Consider the following 27,923-nt stretch of genomic DNA (forward strand, 5'->3'; position numbering starts at 1 on the left):
GTCCCGACTCATTTATAATCGGTTGTTTCTAGTGCAAGGGTGCAATTTGACAATTGTGTAATTGGGATTGATCAATTATTAATCTGACATATTTAAAATTTGATTAGAGATAAATGATTAATTAGCATGTTTAGCCAGATTAAGGATCAATACCAGATCGACAGTTTATAAATAAGATCAAGATTAGCATATGAGGCCCAATTATTAAAATGGGCCAATCATGGTGTGAGGTCCTAAAGTTGGCAAGCTTGATTAGGTTTGACTGATTGATACCCCTAGTCCAGCCGATTTGAACCGAATTGAATAGATCAAGTCGACTTAGATTTGATGGACACTTGTCCCTTACCTAGAGGTGTCAATCAGTCTCGTTATTATTTTGATCAAGATGAACAGTTTCAATCAAGTTCAATTTGATCTTTTATCGGGTTGGCTTAACGGACTTTTATCGACCTATTATTAAGGTTGTTATATATATATTAAATATGATGAAAAAACATATTTTCTTTATAATAATATTATATAGTTTTTTATCTGATTTTTTTGGTTTTGATTTGATTTTCAATTTCTGTCAGTCAAGTTTAGTTTTCTACCGTGTTTTCATAAAATTTTAAACCTAAACCAAACCAATAAGGATTCAATTTGATACATTCTTCCCAATCAATATAGGTTAACTCTATCAATTTGAGCTGGTAATCTGACATCCCTGGCTGTACCCAATTCAGAGTTTTAAAACCTTGGACAAGAGTGGCATTCATCTTTAAGTGAGACAATGATAGTGATGATAATGATGTTTAGCGGGTAATTTATTATAATCAATAAATTGAACCATGTTTTTATATATGGGGAAGGTTCCATCTAAAACTAACTAGAAGTATCAACACTCTGTTTAGGTCACTTCCATTGTGGGTGGGTTACTAGAAAAGCATAAGATATGATGAGCTAATCAACATGACTTGTCCTTCTGGTTAGATGATTTGATTAGTTTCTTAATTATTTCAGATTTTCTCTATTGTTTAAGGTCAAGTGGGGAAGATGAGATCCATTTTATCATTCAAAAAAAAAAAAAAAAAAAATCCTTTTAACTTTTGGAAAAGAATCTGAGAATGTTGCCATTTCACCAAACACCCCTCACAGCATCCATGTCCTTGTCACTACGAAGACAAGATTCTTTCTTTCTCTATCTCTGTCTTTTTCCTCTTACTTTTCTCATTTTTCACTTCACCATCTTTTCCAAACAATTTCTTTTTCAATCACGTCTTCTTTGTTTTGTTATAAAAAATTTCGTATAAATGATATTTTACACGAAAATGGTGAGCTGTGGTGCCTAAATTTGGGCCGATGAAGGATTGGAGATCGGTCTCTATCGATATCGATACAATACAATCTATACCAATATTTGAAACCATTCCTGATTGTTATCTCTTTTCCCTCCCAACTTATCAAAAAAAAAAAGTAAGATTGCATTTGGTAGTCATCTATAAAAATGTTTATAATGTTTTTTCATTGTATGGAAAAAAAAGAAAAATGGAATAAAGTGTTTGGTATCAACTTGGTGTTTTTTTATTTTTATTTTTAACGAAAATAAGAAAAAAAAAACTAAAAATGCAAGATGATGGAATGACAAAACTTTGTTCTGTCATTTCAGTTTTATTCTAAATTAAAAAAATAAGAACTAGGGTAATCATGCTTGAAACAAGTTCATCAAATACTATTTTGTTTGTTTTAAAATGATATTTTGATACAAAAACTGAAATTTATATTTTTAACATGAAATGTTGTTTTTGAAACTGAATGACTATCAAACGCCTTCTTAATAAATTCATTTACAGTTCAAGATATCATTATCATATCAACGGATATCTGAGACCTATTAATATCGTCAATACCTAAAACTGATACGATCAGAAAAAATTAAAATGATCCAAAAAAACCAATCTCGGCTTGAATATGAATAGCGGATCTTAATTACCAATCTCAATCCGATTCAACCAAATCGGGCAATACATTCCGATTCTTTGAACCATGGTTTTTTGTTTGGTAAGATTCTTTGAATCATGGCTGGAAGGCAGTGGCACTAACCTAAATTGGGGAAGCGAAAAATGAAAGTGAACACCTTCCGATGCCAATCCAACGGTATCTAAGCTCTGATGGGGGTAACTAAAGTAGGTTTGAGGTCTCGTTTATCTGGCACGGAACCTTCCAAGGTGGGCCCACGCACCAGGCATTATCGGAGAAATGGCGGTCAAAGAAATAGAATTCTGGGTTTGAAGCAACGTTGACGCTTCACCCTACACGTGGCATACTCAAGTGGTCTCTGCTTAGCCCTAACAATTTCCCACGTTTCCACTTTCCGTAGCCTATCAGCCCTTACCAACCCACCATATCCAGTCCAGTGTCAACCACTCAACCTCTACCATCCAGATTCCACAGGCTGATGGATCTTAACAAATGGGCCAATCACCTAACTAACATCCATCGATTCGTTAGTGGTCCCCACCATATGATCATCAAATCAGCTTCTAAACTATAGTTCCCATGTTATTTATGCCAGTGTAGGGAGGAATCTACTCACCACACCAGTGGTGGTAATACTTTGACAGCGGCAGCGTTTTTTTTTTTTTTTTTTTTTTTTTTTTTTTTAAATGATAGTAAACTTAATAGGTCAATTTTGGGCATGTCATATGAACTGATAATCTCATGTTATTCATAAGCTTTAGTTAGTCTATGAATGGTGTTTGATTGATAGGAACATTAGGTGATAAGATCCAACCAACTCCCAAGCCCTTAAAATCTCCTCCTTAGGGGTAGAGGTTAAATATATAATATATTATTATTAATATATGTATTATAATAAGTTGGTTAGAATATTAGGGGTAACAACAACTAACGAATGATTCATCAGGTGTAACCACTTAGCTTACATCTTGTCTCAATCTTTTTCAGTTTCAGTCATTGCTTTTGTTTGATTAATATGTTTTGTTGTTCATAGAATGCCATAAGACAGTTGCCATGTATTGTCTTTTAAGTCTTTAATTAATTTATTAATTATATTTAAGTATTTGAGCTTTCTAATGGTTTAACATAAAAAAATAATAAACGTGCAAAATCTGAGAAGATACTACTTGAATATTCTAACATAGAATCAGTACATGAAATTTTATTGAATTTCAAAGAAATTATATTGAGAAGTAATCTGCAAGGAACTCTCAACGCATATGTTTGCTTTTTATTTCTGTAAAAGAAGCATGCTTAACACAGCCCTATAATGTAAAGGTATAGGCATTCGAGTCACATTTAAATTAAATATTGGATAAGGATAAAAACTATTAATTATCTTCTCTTTTTTGAGTAAAAAACTATTACCATTTGATGTGAATCGAATAAGACAAAGGGTAATTATAAATATGATCTTATTACACTTTTTAGTAATGGCATATAAATTTATTTTTACCTTTAAAATATGAAGAAAGTCATTATCTTAATGTCACAGTCTCAGTATAACCAACCGTGATTACACATAGGATAATCCAAAAAATAGAATAACACAAGATTTGATCATAGCCCAAGGATGGGACATAATAACACAAGAACCATGCATCTATTTAATAATAGAAAGCCAATCAACTGTTGGGTCAATTGGCATCAAGCCTTATCATCATTGAACAAATTCAAGTAGAAATTTCCAGGCCTAAAATGATAACTTGATTTAATCATAAGAATATAATCATATATTCAATTATCAAACAACTTAGCTATCAACCCACAAAGCGTGATACTATACTTTTATTTTAGTGTTTAATGAAAGGGTGCATCATGGTGTAATCAAAGTGCTAATGAGAAGTTGTAACTCTTTTTGGACTCTCTTTTATTTAATTTATAGAAGTATTTTAAGTTATGGGTAAAATTGAGTGTTCAAAATAATTTGAAAGTGACTCATATTTATGTCATTTATGAGAGTTGCTCTTGTCTTGCATGTTGTCCGACAACACTTGTGAACCCCGATATAATTTAGCCCATGTTGAAAAAAGAAGCATGTTGTAGTAAAACTCTCAAAGGGAAAAATGATGAGGTTAAGATCTGTTTTTCACCAATTTTAATTACAACAAAATATTTCTTAAAATAAAACATGGTTTTTCCTTGGTGTGATCAGCTCAAATATTAGTATTTTGGGTAACGAAAAAGTAACCCTCAGTATGGTATTTTGCCATATGAGATTGTGATGATTTATTGTCGCCACCTTTGTTACACCAAGATTAACACACAACATTTCCAATTAGAGCAAAACTTATTAGAAAGGCCCAATGGCCCCAATATTTGCCACATGAAAGATTCAATGGGTCCAAATTTTATGGACAAGTAGATCCAAGGTGTCTTGCTCACGTTTAATTTTCGTTTATACAATTTTTTTGGTAAATAGTCCATACATAATTTTTCCTATGGCAAAATAGGGGTTTGAAATGCATGCACATATATAGGAGTTATATTAGACTTTGCATGTATTAGATATCCAATGTTTAGAATTGTCACTTCACCATTCCATGTGGCGCAATGAGATTGGCCACTTTCAATAGCTTATCAAGATCGGACCATTCAAATGACTTTTTTTTTTCTTCCAATTAATATCAACAATAATTATGTAATTAATTCAAAATATTAAATACAAAAAGAAGGATCCCAAGAGATTTTTTTGGCTAAAATTCAAAAGAGTTACTATACTAAAATTTGATTAAATTTACTAAGGAAAGCTAACCATTACTATGCACCAAATTTGAATTCCAAGCTAACTATCAGTTAGCATTTAAAACTGCACATTGTGCCAAAACCTACGAAATGACCATTCTTGATGTGGTTTTAGAGTAGACGTGATTCTTATAGTTAAGAAAGATATCAAATTTAATGGTCTATCTCGTCTTTATATTCCAGGGTTTTTTTTCTCTTTGTTTATTCAAGGGCTAATAATCTTTAAATGATTATAGGTTTTTCACTTTTAGATGGTAGGCTTCGCCTCGCTTCTTCACCCAGTGACTGATATATCTATTCATTACTGGGCTATTCCCACGTACTCACTGACAAACTGTACTAACTGATGGGCTGATCCAGGTAGCTCAGATCTAGGAATGTACTACAGGGAGCATGCTGACTATTCTCATCGACATTTAAAAAGGCATCCTGTTCCCTTCTGCTTCAGCATGGTAGACCTATTCGGACCACACTGTCACCTAATCGTTCACCTAACATATCACGGTTTTAGATTGAAACAAAAAGATGACAACCTTGCCCTAGAATTATTCTAAGTAAAAATCTACAAGTTGTGTGCATATATTAGTATCTTACTCACCATGCCAATAATATACATCAAAATAATTTATTGTGAGAAAAATATAATTTTTTTTGTACAACCATAAAAAGGAAATTTATTAAGCTTCATCAAGCAAAAAAGGATATACAAGCTTTTAGAGATCAAAAGAAAAGAAGATTTCAATAGCCTACAATGAGGGTCAGTTCACAGACCAGTTTGAAATAGAAAGGGCTACAACATTCGCAGCTTTACACACGTATAAAAAGACAAACCTCAAAACAAGTTTGAAGAAGCTGTAATTCCCAAATGATAGTGGTAATCTCCAGCCACTGCTAGATTGAAGCTTCAACAAGGCAATAGACATGAAAAGTGTTCTTCATTTTCCTTAAATTTTATAAGACAACGCATGTCACATTGTAGAGAAAGCCATGCAATTGGAATCCCATTTTACTGCGTAGTGTTGAAATCTACCTCGATTATATTGCAAGGGAAAATAAGAGTACCTGATCGCGTTCTCTACGATTAGACACATCGAAGCTGATTGAAACATCTACCTACCCTTTCATTGGCCCACATGTTGACACAGTTGTCACGTGATCAAGGACCATTCTATCTCCCATATTTTAATTAAAACCATGCCTCCACTATTAGCAATTGAGTACTTTATTCCTAACTGGTTACCTCAATTCAACCTGAAACCTAAATCGTCTCGCTAGTTGCCATTATATTCCTAGATTGGATCCAAACCCTACCTAGTTAACATCAGATCCCTCTGATTACTGTATCCTTCCACTTCTCAGTTTCTAGGTTGAGGTTTCAAAACTTGTTGGATCAACAGAATATACCTACAGAATAACAGTTTAAGAACCACACCCAATTGGCTTGGAAACCTACTTTATACTTGTGTTGGTAAAACCCAAACCTTCAAAGTGAAATATAAAAAGTTTGGTTTTCCAGACAGGCACCTAATTCTACAATGGAATGATGACTTAAATTCCTATCAGAGGATAACCACTGAATGGCCTTAAGTGACCCACAAGTCAAATTTCACTCTTAGTCATTAATTCTCCAAACATGCAACCCCCATATATTGGCATCTTCCCTTGTACATTTAACCATCCATTCGTGGTCCTAATCCTGAACATATTTTTTTTGGTAAAATAATCCTTAATTCTTTAATAGCCAATTCTAACAGGGCTGAAACTTGACACACAAGCAAAGGGCCTCAAGATCTAAATGTCCACAAAATTCTAACATTAACATCCCCACATGCAGATTTGGACATCTACATCAAGTAGTCCTATAAATCTACTCATGTAAAAACCCTACTCTCCTAAACCCTAAAAGGTACCGTGGCCTTGTACCATCATGGGGACCAATGGGAGTGCACAAGGAAACATCAACAGCAGTGAGGACTTCCATTTTTAATGGGGGCAAGGCATCCATCCCACCCCTCTATGTGTCTTGGTGTATAGACCATGCTGCCCTCTAGGTTTCTTTTTCCCAAAATAACAATATCCGATCGCCAAGATCTTAACAAGACATATTCGAGCCTGTAAGTTCTAGGCCATACAGAATTCATCAGACCTCACAGCCATTTTTTCAACTCTACATGATCATCTGTACCAAGTAATCTAGAAAGAGCATGGAAATAGATTAAATGTACAACAATATTAGAATAGCATCAGACACGCAGGGCAGAGGACTTCTTAGAATCGCCGGAATTCCTTAGGAGGCTTGAAGTTGAGTGGATGAGTTTCCGGAGTGGCATTCTCATCTTCTTTCCACATCTTAATGGTTTTATCTGCCTCACAAGTAACTAGCCTTGAACCAGTTAAATCATAAGAGAGAGCATATATGCCAGCTTCACTATCCAGTGACCCTGAAGAGACAAGCATCCATCAGTAAGAACCTTTCCAACCAACAATAATGACCACAAAGAGGACACTTGAGTACCAAAATGCATACCAGGCTGCACAATGGTTTGAGACTGCTGAAAGTTATGCCCACTCTTCCAATCCCAGAACCACAAGCTCCCATTGTCACCTTCAGTAATAATGATAATAAATAAATAAAGAACAAAACTAAAACAAAGTTTCACATTATTCTACAGTCCTAAAAAGGAATGCAAAAAGTTAGTGACACAGATGAGAGACAGCAATCCAGGGCTAAATTTGGCAACCACCAATTAGTAACAAGAGACATATCATGCTAAAATGTGCATGTAACAGATTGGATAATATGTTGTCCTTCTGTACTTAGCCAGTAATTTATCTCTGTTTTGTCTATGAAATAAGCTCTATTAAACATACCAAACCAAGATACCAGATAGCTAGTTGGCTCAATCTTGTAAATTGTGACCTTGTTAACTTAAATTTAAGAGCTCAGAAGGTATTAAGTTGGCAAGGTTACCTCCCGTTACCATCACACCCTCTTCATTGACCGCCATTGCGTTTATGATTGTTTTCTGTTGGGAGCTGGCCAAGAAAACATTAATCAAGTCGGAATCTGAAGCGAAAAATTTAAGCCACTTTTCTCAAACAGATAAAGGTTCATGCACATCACAAATAAGTAAAGTCAATTATGACTTGACTAACAGAAAGATGATTAAAGTATTGAGAAACTAATGATAACTATCAGTTTACAACCTAAATTCACATCAGACTTCAAAAAATATAAACTTGAGCAGTGGACTCATACAACAAATGTAAGGGGAGGAAACAAGAACAAAGGAGTGTAGCTCATCGGCACAATTTAGTCTTACATGATTGCATTGAAGTTCCACGCTAGATGATCAGCAAAAATAATTGCCCTGTATTCCTAGGCTCAAATTGTATACGGCTGACAGACATTTCAATGGGTAATGACCAATGGCAGCTTCATGTGAAACTATTTACTCATCAATGTCGGTCAGATTAAAATTTGATGGTGCAATCAAAGCCCATCTAGATCATTACCCTTACAGGCACGTGTTCAAGCTCCATAATGAGCCATTGTGAAGGCATATCCAATATGCCAGCTTATTTGGTAACTAAAGATTCAGAGCTGATATGACAGACCTAGATTGAATCCATCTTCACCCACTAACCAGCTAGCTACTAACCAACTTCCCTACCCAAACAAAACGGAAGGAAATAACCAATGGCAACCAATCCTATGCCTCAACAGATACCATTAAGATTACTGTTTTGTTATCCAGATTTGGCCTACCAGGAGTATGAATCAGCAAGGTGCTTCCATGGTTTAGGAAGATGACCAAATAAACTTTCACCTTCCATGAACATCAATTATTGTGGATGAAAAAGAAAAAGAACTGCATTGCAGATAAGAGATGCAGAAACCATGGGAAAGGACACCATTAAAATAACCGGATTGTTATCCGGTAGTGGCTGGGAGCATGAATAAGCAAGGTACTTGCATCGTTTAGGAAGATGACCAACCAAAAGTTTCACTTTCCATGAACATCAATTATTGTCAATGAAAAAGAAATAGAGCCGTATTGCAGATAAGAGAAGCAGAACCAATGGAAAACCGAGGTTGAAGTACCAAGTAATCTGGCAGATGGATACCGAAAAGAAATGAGTGAATCACCTTCAACCATAATCAGACCAACCATAGTTTTTAAGGCGCTGCTAAGGTGTCGCCTTACCAGCGCCTTGGCGCTGATGCGGTCTAGAGATGGTAAGGCAGTGCTCCACCTTACGTGAAGTGGTGCCTTACTTTTTTTTTTTTTTTTAACACATTTTAAAATTACTTGATGAAGATTCCAAATATAGATTTTTTATTGGTAGGTGTATGGTTTTGTTAACACTTGAGATGTATGGGATTAGTTTTACTACACCAAAAATAACCAAAACAAACAAAACAAAAACACGATTCAAAAACAAGGTTTGGATTTTGTCAAGGGTTTTAAGAAAGGGCTTTGAGAAGGAATCAAGGAACAAGGAAGAATCACTGATCCAGACGATCATTTTGCTCCGGCAGTGGTGAGCTTCATTCTTCTTTGAGAGGAGTAAAAATATAGTGGATGACCTTAGGGCTTAGGCACTCATTTTGGCTTCATAGAGGTAAGTATTATAAATACTTGTATTTTTTGTCTTCTTTTCTTTATATTTATAATTTTGTTTCATATTTATATATTTATATATTTATATTATATGTTAATATGATTAATGATCGATGATTAATGAAGATGAACTTAGTTTATTCATTTTATTGATTTGTTTTCTTGATGAATATCTTACATTGGTATGAATATGAACCTTTAATATTTATTTTACATATGAGTAATAGGATTCAACTAAGTTTTGAGCCAAATAGATTGGTTTTATAAAAAAATTACACAGGAACGCTTTAGTCAATAAGGCGACGCTTTATGCTCGCCTTATAGCTAAGGCACTCCGAAAGACCCTCAAACGCCTCCATTGCCTTACCGCCTTAAAAACTATGAGACCAACATAATCTGTCATTACTATTGAATAATGAGTTCTAGAGCTCAACAGATGCTTCACAAGTAGAACCGATTCATCTACACACTCATCCAAGACATGGAACCAGGAAAGACTTTGTTTATAATCTATAACTGTAACTCAGTAACGGATAGACATGTATAAATCATTCCATAAAAGGTTATTTAGTCACAACGATATTCTTGTACGCAAGCCAATGATATTCTAGACATCACTGAGAGTCTGAGAGTGAGAATGCAAGTATTTCAACAGAATCATCCCTATCAATCACCCAACAACCTAGTGTAAGTATTGTCATAGGTGTCATAGGGGGAAAGTACAAACAAGCCACGTAAGCGTCCAAATTTCCTGAGGAAAGGCACATGCCCAACTGAAGAAAAGCTTTATTTTGTCAAAATAAAGTCCTAGAAAAATATGGAAAAATAAGTTAAACTTTGTTGAAATAGTAAAATCAAAAGCATGCATAACAATTTGTCAAATTTAAATTTGCCCATTACATAATAATGGCGATGTTCGTAGCACAAATAAGAAACCAAGACTAAAAATCTACAACAAAATGTCTACAAGAAACTTAATGCAAAATCTGTAATACTAAGACAACTCAATAAACAAAAGCCTATATATACTCTTTGTATTCTGTTATTATATGTTTTGGCTATTTAGTCTTATATTCCAATTTAAATATCATACCACATTACCCCTACCAAGAGAGTATAATTGCATAGTTTCACTCACACAATCGCCATTTGTGCTTTTCTCAACACAGCGAGGCGCAAAAGAAGCAATAAAGCACATTTCCAGATTGAATACCTGTGCCTGGAACTAGTGCAAGGCGCAAGCTTGCTTCACCTTGCGCCTCAGATACATCACCTGGATCAACTGAGGCAATAGCACCTAGATTTTCCCCTCACTATGAAAGATCGAACCTTCTTCCAAATCTTGGAACAAATGCAATAATCAAGGTGGCCAGGTATCATGTCTTTTTCTATTCCTTTCCTTGAAATGTTTGGTTTATGAATCAGACATGCTGTGTGTTTAGACCAGCAACAATCAAATGAAATGATCAATCACTTTGGCCAACAGATCTTTTGAACTGCTATTTTATTCATTGATCTGACTTTGTACCTAAAAATTTTCTCCTCAAGACAGACACGCTACTGAATACTTGTTACACACTTTCTATGTTCCATTGTTTAGCATCCGGAGTTTATCAAAGTCATTCTCACATCAACTTTCCGCTTTAGAACAGAAAAAGCAAGGGAATGACTCCAAGGGAACTCAAAAAGTTCAACATGGATGCAGATTCAAATTATAATTAGACATAACGGCAATCATGTAGCCAAACCTCAGTTGGGATAAGGCTCAGTTGAGTCGAGGTGAGTTGAGCTGAGCTGAGCTAGTTGAACCCCATATGGAATAGCATGCACATCTTACATCGAGGGCTATAAACAAACATCTACTCTTTTACAGTATGAAGAAGAAAGGACTCACCAACACCATTCAGTAATAGAGGCCAATTCCAGAATGCCTAATTATTCCTCATATGACATACATGCTCAATAAACTTAGCATTTCATTTACATAATTCTTCCATATATATATAATAAAAATAAGCCTCCAATCCCTAATAAAATTGGATTTAGAAAATGCTTCAGATTTTAAAATATTGTTTAGGCACCAGAGAAAAACGTACATCTAGAATTTCCAAAGGAGGAAATACATAAATAATCAGCTTATTGAATACTCACAGCATGTTGTGCAAAAACTCTCCTTTAGGAAGGTTGAATTTCTTTATGTTGTCAGCTGAAGCAGAAGCAAAAGCATGCCTGAGATATAAAAAAGATGACATCAATTCAGGAAGAAACAAAAATACCCCCCCCCCCACAAAGAAAACAGAATAACACACACACGCACACATATGCATATAGAGGATATCTAGTAGCACTGTCATACCAAAACAAAAGGTACATGGAAAGTAACCAATCACATGTTTAGGTATTTACTCTTTAGGATGTTGTGCCATTGCTCGAACAGACTTCTTATGGTGTGTGAGAGTTACCATTGTTTTTCCTACAAGAAGAAACTAAGAGATAAGATAAAGAAAAAAGCTTATATGGAAAATCAAAATGACCACAAAACAGACAATTACCATAACGAAGGTCCCAAAACTTAATGGTAGTGTCATGGGAGCCAGTTACAACTTGTGGATCCTGAAAAAGAGAAACGAATATCTAAGCTTGATCATAATAAGTCAAATTGTGCATTACATACAAAAATACCTATCATTCTTATTCTAAAGATAAATGTAATATAATGTAAGTTCTCACTGTTAATGTCCAACAAATAACTCAACTCAATTCAGCATCAAAATAACTAAACGGGGTTGACTACATGTATCCTTTTTTTCCAACTGAATTTATTCAAAGCCACACTTGCTACTGTTCTAAGCTATGAATGTCCTTCCTCACCACTCCTCCTAGAGTCATTTTAGGCCTACCCCTGGCTCTTTTAGCTCCTTTCAATCTGAATCAAATCACCCTTCCTTACTAGAGCATTCAAATGCCTCCATTGCACATATCCATGCCACCTCAAACAACTTTCTTGCAACTTATCATGTATCGAAGCAATACTCCTAAATTAGCTCCAGTTTGTTCATTCCTAATGTTTTTTTTTCCCCTATTTTTACCACCATCTATCTCAGCATTATCATTTCAACTACACTAAGTTTGTTTAGATGTTGTTTCTTCATTGTCCAACATTCAACTCCATATATCATGGCTGGTCATATAATTGTTCTATAAAAATTTTCTTTGAGTTTAGAAGGAATGCATCGATCACACAACACTCTGGATGCACCCATCTACTTCATCCGCCCTATTCTAATTCTTTGTGTAACATCATCCTCTATTTCTACTTCCTTATTTATGATTGATCCTAGGTACCTAAAATCTTCACTTTGCTATATCTCCCATCATCAATGTTCACCCCCTCCCTCTCAATTCTATCGTTACTAAAAGTTACACACCATATTGATGGGGACATCCAAGTGTACCAGAGGCGCCGCCACAAAGACTAGCCAGTTTCACTGTGGCTGGAAGACAGCTGCAAGGAATAAGAAGAATACCGCAAGGAAGAAAAGAAGGCTGCCACTAGTCTCATCTCTCTCCTTTATTCTGATTTGTACAGCCAATCGTGGGCCCCACCTTGAATAGCTGGCCTAGATTAGGAGGATGGAGAGTTGGTGTGATTTGGACTATTAGTTAATTACTTTAATTGTCTTTCTAAATTAGTAGTTTTTCTTTACATATCCCCCAAGTCTTTGGGTTAGATTAGGAAGCTTAGTAATCCTTTTACTTTCCCCCCAAGTCTTTGAGTTAGATTAGGAATCTATTATTCTCAAGTTAGTAGTTTTTTTATTATTGAACTACAATTAGGAATTTTTTTTTTTTTTTCCTATATGTGTAAGGCCAAGGGCCAACGATTTGATCATGGAAAGTTTAAGACAAAAAAAAAAAGACTCTCTCTCTCTCTCTCTCTCCAAAAAAAAGAAAAACCTGAGGTGCTGATTCTCTTCCCTCTCTCCCAACGTGAAGCAGTCTTCCCTCTCCCCTTGGTGAGCTCTTCTTCTTCTCTTCTCCATTAATCTGAATACAAGGTACCGATCGAACCTCCCTTTTATTTTCCCCTCCCCTCTCTTTTCTGGTTTCTTCTCTTTCTTCATTCATTGTTCCCTTTGCTGATTTATCTGTAATACCCTATTGCTACTGTTTTGGGTGATTTTTTGACATTAAATTTCTTGCTGTTTTTTCTTTAATTGGTTGATTAGACTGAGGAAAGTACAGCACCTATTCTCTAGAATACTTACTTAACTTGTACTCAAAACTGATGATGTGCTACCATGTTCGCTTCCCCATATTACCCAATTGAAACCTAGTTAACTTGCATGCTTCCTTCAAGGTTATTATTGTTCATTGTTGCACTACTTTCTGGCTTTGACCTGCATGTTCATCATTTTATTATGCTGCCATTCTTATTCCCAGCCCCAGCTTAAGCTCTATTGAACTCAATATAGTCCACGTGGACAGCCATCGTAGGAACCCCTATTTTCTAGGTAAACCCCTACATCACATACACTCTATTTTTGTTCTATTTATATTAAAACCTTTTGATTCCAAGGTTGATCTCCATAATTCCAACTTTGCATTTATCTATGTTTTTTGTACCATCCACCAAAACAATATCATCAGCAAGAAGCATGCACCAAGGGATCTAATCTTGAATGTCTCTAATCAACTCATCTAGGATTAAAGTGAAAAAATATGGGCTCAAAGCTGATCCTTGATACAATATAATTGCAATTGGGAATTTACAACCCTCTCCCTCACCCCATATTTCTTACACTAGTCATTACACCATTATACATATCTTCAACTAAGTCTACATATACACCCGAAACATTTTTCTTCTCTAATACTAGTCAAATTAACTCTCTAAGAACTATCGTAAGGTTTTTCTAAGTCAATAAAGACTATCTGGAGATCCATCTTACATTCTCTAAATATTTCCTTTAATCTCCTAATCAAATAAATAGCTTCTATGGTTGATCTTCCTGGCATAAACCGAAAAATGATCATCCTAAATATCAGTTTCTTGTCTTAGGTGGGTTTCAGTTCCACTCTCCCATAATTTTATAGCATGACTCATAATTTTTATTCCTCTATAGTTATTACAACTTGGAATATCTTTTTTTTTTTTTTTTTTTTTTTTTTTTTTTTAAATCAGAACCACAATGCTTCCCCTCCATTCATTTGACATTTTTTTGGGCTCATAATCCTATTAAACAACATAGTTAGCCAAGATTCCACAGATTCCTACGATCTTCAAAATCTCTACTAGAATACCATTTGGACCTCTTGCTTTAACTATTCTCGTCTTCTCTAAAGCTTCCTTTACTTCAGAATCTCAGATACCCTATTTTTTCGTGTATGCATGTATAGCCTATATAATATTTGTGATTTCTTGATGGTTATACAACTTTCTAACACATTATTATCTATATTGTTTTCATTTATTAAGATGTAGAAATAGATTTTCCATCTCTCTTTAACATGCTCATCACTTATTAATAACATTCACTTTTAATGCATCTAAGATGGTAGAAATCTCTACTCTCCTTTCCCTCATTTTAGAACCTGTTAATAGTGTGAAAGGGAACATAAATCCAAATTTGCATGCATAGGTGTCAAGGCAGTTAGTTCGAGGGGGGGGGGGAAGGCAACACCAACAAAGCGCCTATGACTTTCTGTATGTTGCAGTCTCAACCAAAATCCCATAATCATTTTCTTAAACAAATCTGCATACCGTTGGTCTAGTAAAAACTGAGCAAACTGTGTTATCATGTCCAGAGAGAGCGTGAATCTGCATCTTACTACGAATATCCCATACCTGAGAGGGGAAATGTTTAAGTTGCATTAAAACACAGTAATTCCAAAATATGAAATTAAACAAAATTATGAATCAGTAGGACCAACAATGCGCCTATGACTTTCTGTATGTCTTCCAGATGCATGATGAAGAGCTAAGACGACACAGGAATATATTCATACCCGACAGACTGAATCACGTCCTCCAGTAAGCAAAACGTCAATGGTGGGATGGAGAGCCAAGCAGTAAACACCACTTAGATGTCCATGATAAGACCGGATAACCTGAATGGAGAAAAATATAATGCGAAATTTAAATAATTTGCAAGCTTATTTAGAGAATTGAAACCTAGAGTTCTGGATAAAAGTTTGATAATGAAATAGCAACCTTGTTCTGCTCAAGATCCCAACATTTTACTTGTTTGTCATCACCCGCAGAGAACATGTAAGTATGAGTTTTGCTCACTGCAAGGCCTACATAGGAAAAGAATTTCCACCACAGTTATACCTGATTCAGAAGTGCTTTTCCACAGAAGAGCACATCAAGTTTAGACAACACAGCAATGTCATAACAATTACTACAAAGGAACTAACCACGTATCTGTTCAATGTGTCCTGTTAATGTGAGCTTTAGCCTTCCACTTGCTACATCCCATATCTTCTCAAAGCATCCCAAAAGGAAAAAAAAATGTCAGCTTATCAGAAATTTCTCTCAGCACATCATTAAACAGTATACCTCCAAAAGATAAAGGCACAAATAAAAGCATAAACAATTTTGAAGATCATGAAAACTGTTTATCTCACAACAGAGATACTGTCCCCATGCTGTTTGAAGTACGATTCTTTCAGATGGAGACATTTGTTTCTCATCATCGTAGATCACAGTCCATAACAGTATATCCATCCTGGTAAGATATTAGTAAAATGTTATAGGGTCACCTATTTTAATAAAAAAAAAAAAAACAACAATTATGTAATGGAAACTTATAAGGAGAGCATTTTATGGCATTTCTGTTTACTAAACATGATTTTAGCCCGACCAGAAACTAACTGAATAACAGATTTCCTCCCCGCAAGTCTCTTTCTAGTCTCAACAGATCCAATGATATAGTATTCAGTGGTTCTCAACTTTAAAAATACTGGAGCCACTCCAAACCAACAGAATCCTTGTCTACCTATTCTACGAAGGCACATTGCATACTAAATATTTTCTCTCCTCTATTTTCAGCCTTATAGATTCTACACCTGTACAAGTTCAATTAGGGGTGTCAAAAAGTGGACGAACTGGTGAAACCAGACCGGAACGAACCAAACTACCCCAAACTGAACCGAGAGCTTAATGGGTTGGCTTCAGATCAAAGCTTTTATAACAATTTGGTTTCGGCTTGGTTCGAGCTAAACTGACAAGCCTCACTCATAAGACCAAGCCAACCCGTACCTGAAACCGATCAAGTTAAAACCGAATTTGTACCCTACTATAAAATCTCCTTAACTGTCTAACCCTAATCACTAATCAGCTAAGAAGCAAGCGTAAGGCGGTACTGCATTAAGGACTAAATCCCTAAGCTAATCTTCGTGAATCTCCTTCCTTCTCGATTCTGAAATAGGTGGAATGCTTATGCCTTCCTCTCCTTCAAATCAAAGTCAAGTTTCAAGTTTCATCTTTTCAATGTCCAAGCAGAGAAGAGAAGAGAGGAGAGAAGACAAGCCCTGCCTGAAGTCTGAAAGTCAACTCTGAAGAGAGGATGGACTGGATCTTTTTCTTCCCATCAAACCCGAAGAGATGCATCAGAAATTCTATTGTGTGTTGTGAAATGGATCAGAAATTCTAAAGTTATTAAGGCACTTGCAGAGATATGACTATTGGAAGAATAGCAGCAACTCTTCTTGTGAGCCGATATATTTCATTGTAAATAGTTAACGATGTTTTTACACTATGACAGTATGACGATGACCCGTGGGTTCTTTCTGATAAGCAGGCTTCTTCAAGGAACAATTCTGCTCCAAAGCCTCATTGATGAAGGTTGAAAATACTGTTTTTCCTAATGAAAAGAATGATTCTAATGCAATATAATGTAGCACATTTGAAAAGGCAAAAGTAGTAAGGGAGCCCAGCCCATACAAACCACTTGAAAAACAGAGGAAGGGAGTTCAGCCTAACCCATTCGAAAAGGCAAATGGAGGGTCGGTTTAATATCAGGCTGGTAATGGATTGATTCCGGTCTGGAACCAATCCAAAGTCCAAACCAACACAAACCTGATAAGTATAAACCGGCATCGAACCAAATCCAAACCAGATCAAAACCAAATCTTCCTTAATGGTTTGGTTTCAAAATAACACATTCTCACACCGAAACCGATTCAACCCAACCAAAACCAGACCGAACCAACCAATTGACACCCCTATGTTCAATATAGCCATTCCTTTCGTGAAGATTACTTTTTATCTGCACAACTAAATTTCACTGTTCTCTCTTTTCTCATGTTCCTAAAATTGCTAAATGAAAGAGGCCAGCTTGCTTCTCTCTGAAAGTCTGCATGCAAGCTACAGACATGGAATTGAACCCATATTGACCTGCTAACCCTCAAATTTCATTAACCACAAATGGTTTTGGGCTCTAGGGCCCATATAGGATCACTGATATGTCCCTATGTCCATCCCACATTGAAAAGCTAGTCAATTAATGATTGATATCTGAATTGGTAAATGCATTGAATCTCTTCTGCCTTTTTATTTTGGTTAGTGGGCGAGAATGTGGCACAACGGTTAAGTTGCACTATTGCAACATGTTGGTCATAGGTTCAAAATTTAGAAACAGCCTCTCCTGCGAAGTAGGGGGTAAGGCTGCGTACATTTGCCCCTCCCAGACCCTGCAGTAGTGGGAGCCTCGTACACTGGGTTGCTCTTTTCATATAAAAGGGTATGCTTATCATGGTTCGAAAACTCGATGATATCTCGCAGAAATCTCGGATATTTCAGTTTTTTTTTTTTTTTTTTTTTAAACCGAAATAAAATGGCATACGGAACACAAAAGTACATCATTTCGGTCATTTCATTCAATTTTTTTTTGAAATTTTGCTCGTTTCGGAAAAAAAAAAAAAATGTTCTATTTCGCTGAAATTTCGGCCATCTCAGTCAATTTCTTTCGCTCATTTTACTAATTTCAGCCACTTCAGCCATTAGCCCCCAACATGGCCAAGTGAAAAACATGAAGAAAAAGTACAGTGTCAACAAAATTTCGATGTCCAAAACGAAACGAGTTCTTGGACCTTGATGCTTATCACATCAATTTTTGGGCAGCATGGACTTGTTGCAGATTGAATTAGGTTTTTCCTCTTTGGGCTTTCAAAGTTGCTATGAGTTAGTTTTGGTCTTAGTGCTTTCTCCAGCACCATGTTTGATTTTTCAAAGTTCTTCTCACTTTATTTCTCAAAATAGTGATCAAAGAAGTATTAAGGGATAAGGTGATCGCGGTTCCGAGTTGGGAAACAGTCTCTCCTCGAAGCAGGTGTAAGGCTGTGAACCATAGTTGTCACGGTGCCAAGGCGAACCAAGGCGGTGGAGGGTTGTCTAAGTGCTTAGGCGAGAAGGCGCTCGCCTTAAGGCGAACTAGGCGAACAAGTGTTATTTTTTATTTTTTCAATTTTCTAACATTATTTAGTAAGTTATATATACCTTGTATCATAAAAAATCAAGATTAAGCCACATCAAGTCATTAAAAATCAACATTTAGCCACATCAAATCATAAAAAATTAACATTAAGTCATATTAAGTTATAAAAAATCAACATTTAGAAAAATGCTCTAATTCTATAATAAGTTTGACTGGTCAAATGATTTTATTTTTACATGAAACTTTTTGTATTAGTTATAATATAAAACCAGCTTTCTAACAAGTCTAAGATTACTTAAATCTGAGTTGCAATGACAAAGTAATGCTTCAGTCAAACTTATTTTTAAGTGCGCGAATACTGTTAAAATCGCCTGAATGAAAATAATTTTATGAATATCAAAACAAAATATTTTTTTACCGGACTTTTGGTTTTTAGCAATGTTTTAACATGATAGAATTTATAAAATTTTCATAATTGAGAAAAACCCTAGCATTTAAAAGTTGAAAATTGTCCATATAACCAAAATCCAGTTTTTGTTCTTGGACTGGGGGGTTGACTTTTTATCCTTTTGGAATTTGATTTTTAAACTATTTTTATTGGATTCAAATAGGGGGTATTTGCTTATTTATGAATAATATCTTAAGTAAATGTTCATTTACTTGAATGATATTTGGCATAAATAAGTGCCGAAACAGAAGGCAACATGCAGTGCAACAAGGCGGCTGTCGCCTAGGCCCCAGGCAAACCGCCTGGACGCCTTGACAACTATGCTGTGAACATTATGACCCTCCCCAGACCCCGCAGTGGTGGGAGCCTTGTGCACGAGGTATGCCCTTTTGGAGTATTAAGGGGCATTCAGGTAATCAGGTATACATTTTTTTTGGTGAATAAATAGAACAGGTATATAGTTTCTTCCTCGTACATTTTTTTTAATATGAATCGATTTTGCTGCTGAACCATAGTTGCATGGATCGATGGGATTGAACAAGTTGTTCTTGAGGCTTTTCAAGCAAAGGTGGTAATAGTAAGTAGAGTTTCAAATTTCTGAAGACTTTCTTTTTCTTTTTTTATTTGCTTTAACAAAAAATGTACTATTTAAAGGTTGAGGGTTGGCAGGACAGCCATCCATAACCCCCACAGGGTAGCTTACCAGGCACCAAAGTGGACAAGTAGGCCCCAGTTTACCCCATCCATGTTTTTGCTTGAGCCAAAATAGACATGGCAGAAGCAGAACTGAAGAATATGAAAAGTGAATGTTTTGAAAACAGTTGAACATCTGAAATAAAATAGAAAAGATTCAATGGATTAAAGCATAAAACTGGGATGGGTCATGAAACTTGTGGCCAATCCGAATCAGTCCTTCACATGGCCTAACTCAGGCAGCCCATCCTGCTCCACCTGGAAACATTGCCACCCTGAAAATTTATTTCCCTACGTGAATTATTATAGAAGATTGAAATACTTCTGCATTTTTCTCATATGTATGGCTATTTTCGCTTATTCTTAGGCTCCATACATCTCCTTTTTATCCCTTGACAATTAACTATTCTCTTTACTCAGCCCCCCTGAAAATAAAAAATTTTTAAATCGCAATTTTTTCTTTGTATTATCTTCTTTAATTTTCATCACCTGCCATTATTCTCTTTTATTTACATGTTCCTACTCATCCCTTGATTCATATTATTTCTTGTTTATTTTTCCCTTTCCTTGAACCCTATTTATTGCCTAGCCTATTCAGTATCTGACAAGGTTGACCTATGCCTAGTCCTAGTCTATGTTTCACATCCAGAAGAAAGTGTTGTAATTTACATAAACTTCATCAGAACTTCTATCCGTTCATATTATTTAGACCTTCCACCCAATTCCTTTGAAACCCCAAAACATAATATATTCCCCATCACTGGAAGCACTGATTTTGTATCACCCAATGAAACAAGACAAAATATCTGTCAGAGAATCAAATAGCTAAACTTCGTGTCAGAAGCAACAAAGGAAAAAATTTGCTACTAATTCTTGAACAGTAAAAAACTTAATGATTCAAACCTTTATTGTACGGTCAGCAGAACCGGTACAAAACCACGTATTGCTAGGATCAAATGCAATGGATCTGACCCATCCCAAATGGCCACTAATGACCTACAAAAGTTGAAGGAATGGTGTTAGGAATATGAACATTGGAGAGCAAGATTAAACCAATCAAGTTATAAAGAATATCAGCCATTCAGTCTGTGGAGATCAACAAGGGGAGAGGGGAGATGTATTCATGACTTGTTACAATGATAATGTTGAGCCACCGTACTAAACCAACAGCACAGAGATGAAATTGGTACGAGAACATCATTCGTTACGTTAATTTGTCCAAACAGTGTCACACATAATAAGTTACCAAAATAACAGCAGTTAGCTTCCAGTATCCAATAAACTTACTGTGAATGTGTGATACATTACACCCCAAAATAAATTTCTCAAACGACCCAGTAGTTTATAAAAGGTGAAAGATAGCTAAAAGGTACGGCGTGGCAGTGACCTTATGGGTGTCCTTTATATGCCGGTTGATTAGATGGTATCGAAACGCTTTACTGGAAAACATGAAACTGAAATCCTATACCATCACTTCAGTGCAAACTGGAATATATCTAAGATCCAGGGCCATATTTTCCATTAAATCACAATTTCTAAGATTTTTCTGAGAACTGACATCCTTTTAGGCCGTCCCATGGTTCTTTTAAGGCATTGATGCAGGTCAAACGAACAAGAAGGCAAGCAACAAAGCAAGCCATCAAATTGGACCAAGAATGGACTAAAATGTTTAATATTGAGTATCCAATGGGTTATATGGCCATGGGCTTGGTATCTTTGGTTTTCTATTGTAATGGACCAATTCTAAAAGCCCAAATATTAGGGATTTAGATCCTATATAAGATTTAGTAGTTAGTTTCTAATTTGTAATAGTTTACAGCTTTCTATTTTAATTTCTTTAGAACTCTCTTGCTTGTGCATGAAGAGTTACTATTTTCTTGTGATGTTGCAAAGTTATAAATAGAGTATGGGGATCATACTACCCCAACAATTTTGATAAAAACTATAGCTCTTCTCTGTGAGATGCTGTGACATGCAATGGCAACCTTGGTGGAATGGCAAGGTAGCTTAGTGAGAAAGCCAAGTAGACTGGTGAGATGCTAGTCAAGCTCTAGGTGGGAGGCCTAGAACATCTCTTTTTCTATCCTTTTATTTTCTATCTTCTTCATCTTCTTCTTCTCTCAAGTTTTAGGACAGGCTCTATTGCTGAAACAGCCTCCAGCCATCAGATTGACTCCACATGTTGTTGGCAGTACACTGCCCACTTCCAATGTCCTGCGGCAGCATATGTTGTTGTGATTGCTGTTTCCATGCTAGCAGCTTCTAATTCCAACCTTAGTTCCTACTTTGGTTCCTTAGGTTGCTAATTTCCTTCCGTGATTTTGTTTTCCCTGTTGCTAATTCAGTACTATTTAGTTACTAAATCTTTGTTTCTATTCTCTCTATTTCTCAGTAACTAATCTTTGTTACAGTTGCTAATCTCTGTAATCCCTAATTCTGAATTTCTGTTTTCAACTTTCTTCTATTTTGGATTTACTTGCTATTATTTGTTCTGGTTGCTGTTTCACTGAAGTTGCTAAATCTGAATACAGTATTCCAGCAAGTTGCTATTTCAATGACCTGTTGATTACTCCGAATCTGACCCTTGGATTGGCCCCCAATTTGATTGGGATATTCCTAATCATGACTACTCAAATCAACTAGACTTTGGTCCTCATTGGATGATCCCTGATGAGGTTGTTGATATTGCTCTTTTGGAGGTTATTGAGGACTTGCTGTCCTAGATCTTTCTTGGATATTGATTCTCAGCTTGGGTGATTAGATAGCCATTAGGCATCCACCTGATAACTCTTCACTAGAGCAGTCATTGATCTACACTGCACGACCAACCGATGCAGCCAACTCTCCCCATCCTGTGACTTAGTGGTGTGACCTTAATTCCTACAGGTGTGTTGGTTTCTACTCTTGTTTTTTAACACCCCCCCCCCTCCAATAACATTGCTACATCCTACACATTCATTCCAACATCCTCATCTCAGATGCAGTAATTTTATGTATGGTGTGGTTCTTGACAGCCACATAAAGCATGGATGCTTTTATTCAGTCTTACAAAATACATAAAACTTATTGATTTAAAATGAGTTTATACAAAATGTGGTAGGAGAAAATAAAAAGTTCTATACATAAAAAAGATTGTAGCAAATGTCACAAAAAAACGGAAAAAGGGAAGCAAGTGTGTGTGAAATAATAATAGTTTGATAATAAAACATTATGTATTACAATTCTGACACAATACCTTCATACCTTGCTTTTTGTCAATGACATGATGAATTAAAAGTAATATACCATCAAAGAAAAAGGAGCAAAAAAGAAAAAATACCCTGTAGTTCCTCCATGGAGCATGCCATACAGGACGTGGCCATTTGCTGGGAATCCTTTCCATTAGAGCAGAAGTTGATGAATTTCTAGGGGAGACAACAAATCAAGAGTCATGGTTAACAAGCATATCTTCACGGAGTGAATTGGGTTAAAATAGCAATAAGATGATGCAATCAAATGTCAAAATGCCTAGTAGAATCCAGTAAAACCAGAATGTGAAAAGCTTAGGAGAGTCTCTGTATGTGAACTATCAGAAAAACTGCTGCCTATGTGCAAGTACAAAAAGGTGTTGAATCAGACATACTTGTACAAAGGACTAGACCTAAAAGATTAGTACATGCCACAAGGCAAGTGGCCCTCTAGCAAGTAATCTAACAAAAGTAACGAAATATCCATGCAGGTGGCTACTTGGCAAGAAGCTAAAAGAATGAGTGACTAAATAACCTGCCAACATAAAGCCCTACTAACACAACAATCCCTCAAGACAGGGAAAAATGAGTAGATGGTAGAATATTAACAGAATTTTTATGCATGAAAATCGTGACACCAAAGAGTGAAGAAAAAAATTTGGCAAACACCTTTCAGATGAACCAGGAAAAGAACCAAGCGCTCCAGCCACGCTTTTATCTGAAATACTTGCATCATTTCTGGAAAACATAAAACTCATAAGTAATCATTCAACTTATAAATGCTTACATATGTAAAGAGATGTAATAAAATTTGAATATGAATACACAAACTACAGCTGCAAAGGAGAACAGACATACAGTTTTATTGGTTGCACAGATGGACCAACAACTAAAGCATTTTTATCACCTCCTTTCTGCATATCTTTAGAATCCTCAGTTCCTGCATAGAACAATAATAATCAACAAAATAATGAATATTTTATGCACACTTCCTGACAAAAAATGACAGTACACTACCTCCTCTCATTAATGTATTCTTAAGAAGTTTAAGAAAACAATACTATTAAAGTGGTAAATGGCACATCCTATGTTTTTTCTTTGCAGTTCCAAGGTCAGCTCAAAAAATCTATGCCAATTACAAAACTATAACTTTAAAATTTAAAAAAAAAAAATATATATATATATATATTTTTTTTTAATCCACTGAATTACCCGTTGTTCCACTAAGATTCCTCAGGTCTAATCTCTGTTAAAAGAACATAAGTATCCTTCGAAAATAGTTAAAGAAAATGAGTAACTGCCAAACTAATTTCAAAAGTTTCATAACTATTTTCATAAAAATGCCCATTTAACAATTGATTTTAACCAATAATAAAGGGGAATTTTGCATGGTAGAACTCTAAATCTTAATTTAATAAGAACTAGATATACCTACATGCCTCAATTGGAGGTTAATTTCAGGTTCTTTCTAATTGTTGAAACAATGGGCTCATACATTGATTTTATTTTGTAACTCCTTTCTAGTTTCATACGGAAAAATGGTAAAGAAAAGGTCGTGGTCCGTGAAACAAGGACAGAAAAGAAAATTATATACAGTTGACATTTGATATTCATTAAATTCTTTAAGTTAAACCTAAGATGATAGTTGTAGGAACTCATAATTACATTGCCATCATTAATAGAACTTTCGCAAGTGTAAATAAAAAAAAAGCGTCCTAGTGCATGAAGCTCCCTGGGCGGGTCAAATGTACACAAGTGTAAATAATGGGTTGTAAAAGTAATAGAAAAAGAAGAGGCAAATAGGCAATGACACAAAGCCAGCCAGGAGGGGGCGATGGAGGATGTCTCATATTGTTGCCAGTCATTCTCATATGGGGTTTGCCTATTCTCTTCAATATCAACACAATCTATCATTACCCACACACACACACACACAAACACACAGATGAGCCAGTACCTGGAAGAGCCAGTATTTCAGAAGTTCCAGAAGCTTGATCTTGTCGAGTTGAACTAACTTGACTAGCCGACTGGCTTGGCAAGGTTCTGACCGCTCCATATTCAGCATGCATCTTTCATTGAACCATGCATACAGTCAGAAGTATATGCTGTTGTCATTAAAAGAAAGAAACAGTTTGAAAAAAAAAAAAAAAAGTATGATAGAGCTAGTACTACCTGCAACCCCCAAAAGAATTGTAATGAATTATACGGTACTAGGGATTTTTTTTCCAAGGCGAGGGTGCAATAGAGCCCAGTTAAAGCCCGTTGAATGTTAAATAGGTCTGTGGCCCGGCTAAGGCCCGATTATAGCCCAAAATCCAACCGACCGAATGATAGCCATACCATGCCCGCCCAAGATAAATCCGATTAGCCAAGGCAGTCACAGTCCAACCCTTAAAATTGGTCAAGCCCAGCTAGGCCCGACCGATTGACACCCTTACCTCCTCATCCCACTCAAAATCAGATCGAGTGACTAAATAGTAAAACTTGGCTACATACTCCTCAACTATCATGCTATCATGTCTCAATTGTGCAAACCTGAGGTCCACGCATTGCTTGTAGTTAGCATAGAACTAAATAAGAGGGGAGGGGCAATAGGGAAAATTCAAAGAATAAAATAGAAGGCAAGAGGAATTGTGGGAAGGGGGAAAAAGGGTATCTCCTTCAACCTTGCGACTGTGTGCAAAGTGGAAAACCAGCAAGTTACGGGAGTGAGAACTCTCACTCCCTCAAAAGTTCTTCGATGAATCTATAATTTCAGGTGGAGAGTTGACACCCATGGACCCTTCGACTCTAATTGGTAAAGAAGGATGGTCAAGGAACCTGCAAGGCTGCGACTGCATTTGGTGGTGCGATGAAGAACTAGCAACAAACACTGGTTCAATCTCACAACAGTGAAGTGTTTTGGCGAGTGAATTTTCTAGGATTTGAAATGCAGCTAGTGATAATGTTAACCAGGTACTATAGATTTGACTTCCCACCTTTCAACAGAGAAACTCTTAGTTTTTTCTTCTTCACTGGCAGAAACCCAAGAGGAACTGAAAGTATCTCATACCAAGGTAAGGTTTGGGGAATGGGATTCTAGGATTTAGGAGATGAGGAAGAAGATGTAGTAGTTTGGAACAACATGGAGAGAGAAGGATGGCCATACCTTAAGGGGAAGAGAGAAATTGATGGGGGAAAAAAGATGGATGAGTTACGACCTTGATACCAAATTGGTGGAGGCCCAACTGAGTTGGTTACAAGCATATAAAGAGAAGAAACAAAAAAGACTCCTAACTGGATGTAAAATCCAAACTAACTCAAACTCTATCTCCTATTTCTTACATAACCTATTCAACCGAGGGTGCCTTCTTCCCCTTCTTTTCAAATAACTTCTTTCACTAATAAATTAAAAACCAACAGAAAAAAAAAACTCCCATCACTTCAGCAGTCTTTGCTGGCAAGTCCATCGCTTTGATCTTTAAAGATTCTATTCTATTGCTTTTATTGGAAATCATAGTTGAGCTTTTGTGGATGAGGTTCCCACATAACCCTCATTAATCACTACCCTTTTCAATTGACTCCCTAAGTCACCTATCTTTTTTTACTAGCTTTCCCTGTTCAACAAGTTGGAATTAGTTATATTTCTATCCATAGTGTATAAGCCTTTAGCACGTTCAATTGATCTCAATCATACAACCTCATACAGTTGTACTGTTATGTCCCTCAATATCACATCCAAATCCCATCTGCAGGTCTGAATCCAATTGAAACTCATCCTCCATCACATCAATATCATACTCAAGACTCCCTTGACAACCAAAATGGATGTGTCTCTAATCCTACACAAGCTGTTTGTGGTAATGGTGTTGGACCAATCAATTTATTGTGTGAAATAACCAGGCTCTGAAAAGTGACAACAACAGAACATATTCTCAACAACATTCGTCTCTCTCTTCTTCATTCATCGCTATCATTTCAAGAGGTTTTACATATTTCCCTCATTTAGTCTGATTAGGTATCCATAGCCTGCACTATTTTTCAAGCATGGCATTTTCAATTCTTCACTTGGGCGATTCAGTGTGAAGTACCTCTTCACCTGGAGTTAACAGGAGGTCCAATCCACATTTTGTGGAATGAAGAATAAAATTAATTTATATTATTTTCAGAACAAGCTATTTTGAATTAATTTAAGTGAAAGAAATGACAGAATAAATTGTTTAAAATATCACTAACCTTGTAGCTGATCCGTATCTTCTTGCTGGAACACATGAGAAAAACCAGCAGAGAAGGGTGAAAGATTACATCAGTACATCAATTATACTAATTACTAAAAACTACCAATCGAGGAGACAACATATGCTGAAACAAATACGAAATTAGGGCAGCAAGCCCGTAAAATCAAATCAAGGAAAGCGTCCGGTGAACTGGGACTAGAAATATGACTACGATATGCGTTTAGATTATTAAGAGAAGTGAAGGAAACAGCACCTTTCAGGATCAGAGGGCGCGTATTGGCCATGGACAGGAGAGAAGAGGTCGAGAGCTCTTTTCAGGGACTTGAAGCTTAGCTTCTTGAGAGACTGTGGCTCTACTGGCTCCATATCTAACGCTGGGCCTGGCATATCCCTTCGTACTCTCTCTCTCTCTCTTCCCCTCCCACTCTCTCTCTTAGCTGCGACTCAATTTCAGACACTCTTTCTGCGTCGCCCTCCTAACCTCAGTCTCTATCGTTCTTTTTCCATCCGATCCGCCGGTGGTGTTGGATAAA

At 36.1% G+C, this 27,923-nt stretch overlaps 1 protein-coding gene across 1 annotated transcript; it reads right to left on the reverse strand.

Moving 5' to 3' along the window:
- Positions 1-6,781: 6,781 nt before the first annotated feature.
- LOC122057715 (protein pleiotropic regulatory locus 1) lies at positions 6,782-27,918 on the reverse strand. The gene is made up of 17 exons (XM_042619934.1): positions 27,644-27,918; positions 27,389-27,413; positions 25,131-25,242; positions 24,032-24,113; positions 23,843-23,911; positions 23,266-23,350; positions 20,850-20,942; positions 15,786-15,849; positions 15,580-15,665; positions 15,375-15,476; positions 15,130-15,213; positions 11,918-11,978; positions 11,772-11,838; positions 11,517-11,594; positions 7,712-7,776; positions 7,268-7,345; positions 6,782-7,181 (listed from the first exon to the last, which is right to left on the reverse strand). Exons 1-17 carry the CDS (start codon positions 27,775-27,777, stop codon positions 7,009-7,011), a joined length of 1,458 nt encoding a protein of 485 aa, XP_042475868.1. The 5' UTR covers positions 27,778-27,918; the 3' UTR covers positions 6,782-7,008.
- Positions 27,919-27,923: the final 5 nt, after the last annotated feature.

The sequence above is a fragment of the Macadamia integrifolia genome, chromosome 12 (assembly GCF_013358625.1).
Source record: "Macadamia integrifolia cultivar HAES 741 chromosome 12, SCU_Mint_v3, whole genome shotgun sequence".
NCBI classification, from domain to species: Eukaryota; Viridiplantae; Streptophyta; class Magnoliopsida; order Proteales; family Proteaceae; genus Macadamia; species Macadamia integrifolia.

What these genes read in the sequence shown, in the direction of transcription:
- LOC122057715 (XM_042619934.1), bottom strand. Translation starts at nt 27,777, where the DNA reads ATGCCAGGCCCAGCGTTAGATATGGAGCCAGTAGAGCCACAGTCTCTC. An exon ending in GTTTTGGGACCTTCGTTATG is followed by an intron (nt 11,839 to 11,917) that starts GTAATTGTCTGT and finishes TTCTTCTTGTAG; the next exon opens with GAAAAACAATGGTAACTCTC. An exon ending in GGGTGTGATGGTAACGGGAG is followed by an intron (nt 7,346 to 7,711) that starts GTAACCTTGCCA and finishes TTATTACTGAAG; the next exon opens with GTGACAATGGGAGCTTGTGG.